General features: G+C 36.4%; 2 protein-coding genes across 2 annotated transcripts; both read left to right on the forward strand.

Annotated features, from left to right (window-relative positions):
- Positions 1-5: 5 nt before the first annotated feature.
- LOC17874193 (F-box/kelch-repeat protein At5g48990) lies at positions 6-806 on the forward strand (the record flags this gene model as incomplete). Its single annotated transcript, XM_006278996.2, has 1 exon — positions 6-806. A coding segment is annotated over one exon (684 nt), but the record flags the coding sequence as incomplete, so codon positions are not given.
- Positions 807-3,570: 2,764 nt separating this feature from the next.
- Positions 3,571-4,359, forward strand: LOC17874192 (F-box/kelch-repeat protein At5g48990; the record flags this gene model as incomplete). Its single annotated transcript, XM_006278997.2, has 1 exon — positions 3,571-4,359. A coding segment is annotated over exon 1 (789 nt), but the record flags the coding sequence as incomplete, so codon positions are not given.
- Positions 4,360-4,370: the final 11 nt, after the last annotated feature.

Raw genomic sequence — 4,370 nt, forward strand, 5'->3', positions numbered from 1 at the left:
CATGCTCTAACGTTTGGTTCCTCGACTGTCGAACTCACACTTGGCCTGAAGCTCCAAGAATGCGACTGGCTCACACCAATACTGACTTTGATGGGAAAATGTATTTGGCAGGAAGCTCTGAAAGTCCAGATTCTTTGAACTGTGTTGAAGTGTACAACACCGAGACTCAAGCTTGGAACACCGTGCCGTCCAGAAAACGAATAATGGAATTCCAAAATATGGAAGGAAAGATTTACTTGATCCCTGGTGTAGATTCTACTGCTACTAATAGGGAAATGGCTTTAAAGCCAAAGGGTTTGTTATGGGAACTGGTAGGTTTGGTTACTCAATTGGGTTCTGTTTGTGTGATAGATAACGTAGCCTTTTATTATGACCCTCGTGTAAAGTGTATATTGGGTGCACATGAAGATGACGGAGCAGTTTGGAGAAGAGTAGAGGGTTTAGAAGGGCTACCTAAGATTGCTAATTACAGTACTGTTAAGTTAGTGGATTATGGTGGTAAGATGGTTGTTTTGTGGGACAAGTATTTGCCTTCAAGTGGGTATAAGGAGAAGATGATTTGGTGTGCAGAGATTTCGCTTGAGAAACGCAACGATGAAGAGATTTGGGGGAAGCTTGAGTGGTTCGATGCGGTTCTTACAGTCCCTAAGTCTTACAAGTTCGTGTGTGCCAAATCTGCTACTGTTTGACATGTTTGAATGTAATAGTGAATCTGGTTGTCTCGCTTTCTTTCTTTTCTTGAATGTCACTTTGGGATGAATGTTTTTTGTTTTAAGAGTAAAGAATGATTGACATGTTTTTGCTTATATGTATCCGCTTTGTTGGATGATTTCAGCTTATTTAGTGTTATTTTTGGAACTTCTCTGCCTCTTTTGATAAACTTTTTGTTGACAAACTCTTTATGCTACTGTATGATGAATGTGACTCATGAGACGTATAGTGTAATAGACATTGTCTATATATAGCATTAAGAACATTTGAATATGTGCTGAATGATATACTATAATACCCACAAATCACTACAGATTCAACACACATATATAAATCTGATTTGTATGGCATTCATCAATGAGTAGCAGCAATAGCACCCACAAAGACTACGTTCATATAAGTACAAGTACATTGCTCTTTTGAAAATTTGGTTCGACCTTAACAAAACACATATCTCTGTAAATAATTAAGAAAAATATAGCTGATGATCACTTTTTCTTCTTTAATCTTGACAAAGAAAAGATTAGCCATTGTCAGTTTTTACAACCCGTGTAAGGACTTCATCGTTGAGTCATGCATTAAAAAATACTTAAGCTAATTACTTGTACGTTAATTATTGTGCTAACCATGAAAGTAACACGAAATTTGCTAAAATACGCAAGACAAAATTAATCATCCAATCATAAAAATTGGTATAGTATACATTCAAGTCTCTCTTAATTATGGCATCAAAGAGTAACAGCAACAACACCCACATATCCATAAGAAAGAGGAACTGCAAGCACAACATCAAACCACTCGACCTTTCCCCAAATCTCCTCAGTGTTGTGCCTTTCAAGGGAAATCACTGCACACCAAATCGTCGTATTCTTGTACTCATTACAAGGCTTACACTTGTCCCATAAAACTACTATCTTTCCACCATACTCCACCAACTTAATATAACTAGAAATAGCAAACTTAGGCAATTCTTCCATTTTCCTATATTAGAGTCGAACCAATATTGATTCGACCTCCGTGATAATTGATAACTATAGAGTACGTTGTCTATAACGCAATAAGAAAGAAAATCTCATCCTAGCCTGACTCCAACTCCCACTTGCTTACATCTTCCCATCTATCTTCTTTTGGCTTGTAAGATACGCCTACGAGATTGTTGTACTTGACTTCTCTTTCTTGAGTCGATGGAGGCAGATGGTAGATTTGGAATCGGACCAAAGCATATCCACTTGAATTTGGTTTACGGCAGAGAGTGAACCAATATCGATTAGGGTCAGAAGGGAACTTTAAGCACACGTAGAGACAACACTTCTTGCGGTTCAAGAAAGATCGAGTCTTGTAAAGCTCCGGTGAAACAACTAGGGTTTGAAAGCTTTTGGAGACTAAGGAGAGGAGAGAGTTGGGTAGTACAATCTTGATACGCGTGCAAAGCAACTCAATAGCAAATCATAAGGTAGTGATGGATTTGGGGTCGAGGACTTCACCGATCTTATCTGTTTTTGACGTTGGAGAGATCATCAAGACGAGATCCTCATCCATGATCCATTTCTTCTCCTTCTTGCAGCGAACAAATTTAGGGTTTTTATTTGAAATAGCTAAAAGTATAATTTTGTTCTTTTTCTTTATTTTTGTTGTAGCCTAATTTTTGGAAAAAAAGAAGAAGGATTGTTATTTGTATTATTCGATCTCCATTAATGGGCCTCGAAAATATAATTTTGATTTTATTACTTGTTGCCTAGTTTTTGAACAAATAAAATGGACAAACAATCTTCTTTTGTATAACTAAATTTATTTCGCTGCTAGGAGATCACTAGAACAAGTTTCTCTGTATGACTGCAACTTAATTAAACTTTGATCCCTCTGATCTCATTACATTTTTCATAATTCCAGACTTGTTTGGTTAAAAGAGAACAAACATACTATATAAGTAAACACGTATATTCAACTAAAATTGCGTTTCGAAACACTAAATAAACGAACCCTAACATAATTCTTTTTTTTTTCTTACCCTAACACAATTTAAAATATGCACAGGACACTTTTTGAATTGTGTTAGGGTTGAATTGTGTTAAAAACCCTAACACAATTCAAAAAGTGTTGTGTGCATATTTCTAGGATCATTAATTCAAAACCTACAAAATGCCCTAACCATCTTCTTCCTTATATCGACCAATCAGACCACTTAAAATAAACCATGTAACGAAATAAACAAGTGAAGTCTTGCATTCATATACTTCACGGGAATTCACGCGAAGTTTCATCGTTAATGTATTTTATGATTGACACTTAATTCTCATAATTTTGTGTATGTGTGTTTGGATTAGGTTTCTCGTGTCAAGAGTATTGCATAAGGTTATTTGAAGTTGGTGACTCTATTATACATTATGAGGGTTAAAAAAAAAGACAAGATTAGTATGAGCTTTCTAGAAAGAAAGAAATAAGAAAAAAATATATATTTATTTCTGAAATTTTCAAGTGACCCTATTGAGAAAGAAATCCATATTGGATTATGATTTTTTTTTGGTGGAGATTCAATAAAATTTTACCTACAAAAGGAATTTTTTTTTTCCAAATTAAAATAAATTATATTTGTTTCCAAGAAAATAATATTTGGTCAAATTTAAAATAAATTATATTTTTTTCCAAAAAATAATTTTTTGTCAAATTTAAAATAAATTATATTTGTTTCCATAAAAAATAGTTTTTGGTCAAATTTAAAATAAATTATATTTGTTTCTATAAAATAATTTTTGGAGGCCCATTAAGATTCAATATTCACGGTCTGTAGATGCTTCTCATGCACAACCACATGTAAGTTTCATCACCACCAAATGCGATATCGTCTCGATACTCTCAGCTATGTCGTCGTCCCTAACGAAGAAGAGGAAGTGGCCGACAACGAAGACGAAGAAACGTAGTGAGCATCTCGAGAGACCGTCACTTCCATATGATCTGGTCGTGAGCATCTTAGCCCGTGTCTCGAGATCGTATTACACAAAGCTCTCCTTAGTCTCCAAAAGCTTCAGATCGATCCTTGCTTCACCGGAGCTTTACCAAACCCGAACCCTCTTAGGTCGTACCGAGACTTTTCTCTATGTTTGCTTACGCTTCCCTGATGAAGCTAACCCTCGCTGGTTCACCCTCTACCGCAAGAAACCTAATCAAACCCTAACCAAGAAGAAGAAGAAGAAGAAGACGAAGAAAGAGGATTCAAGTGCTCATGTTTTGGCTCCAACGCCAGTTCTCAACTCTCCTGATGAGGAATGGTTAAGTATTGTCGCTGTTGGTTCTTATCTTTACGCCATTACCGCAGCCAACAAAGATTCTCCATGCTCTAACGTTTGGTTCCTCGACTGTCGAACTCACACTTGGCTTGAAGCTCCAAGAATGCGACTGGCTCACACCAATACTGACTTTGATGGGAAAATGTATTTGGCAGGAAGCTCTGAAAGTCCAGATTCTTTGAACTGTGTTGAAGTGTACAACACCGAGACTCAAGCTTGGGACACCGTGCCGTCCAGAAAACGAATAATGGAATTCCAAAATATGGAAGGAAAGATTTACATGATCCCTGGTGTAGATTCTACTGCTACTAATAGGGAAATGGCTTTAAAGCCAAAGGGTTTGTTATGGGAACTGGTAGGTTTGGTTACTCAATT

The sequence above is a fragment of the Capsella rubella genome, unplaced genomic scaffold (genome assembly GCF_000375325.1).
Source record: "Capsella rubella cultivar Monte Gargano unplaced genomic scaffold, Caprub1_0 scaffold_263, whole genome shotgun sequence".
Classification (NCBI taxonomy): Eukaryota; Viridiplantae; Streptophyta; class Magnoliopsida; order Brassicales; family Brassicaceae; genus Capsella; species Capsella rubella.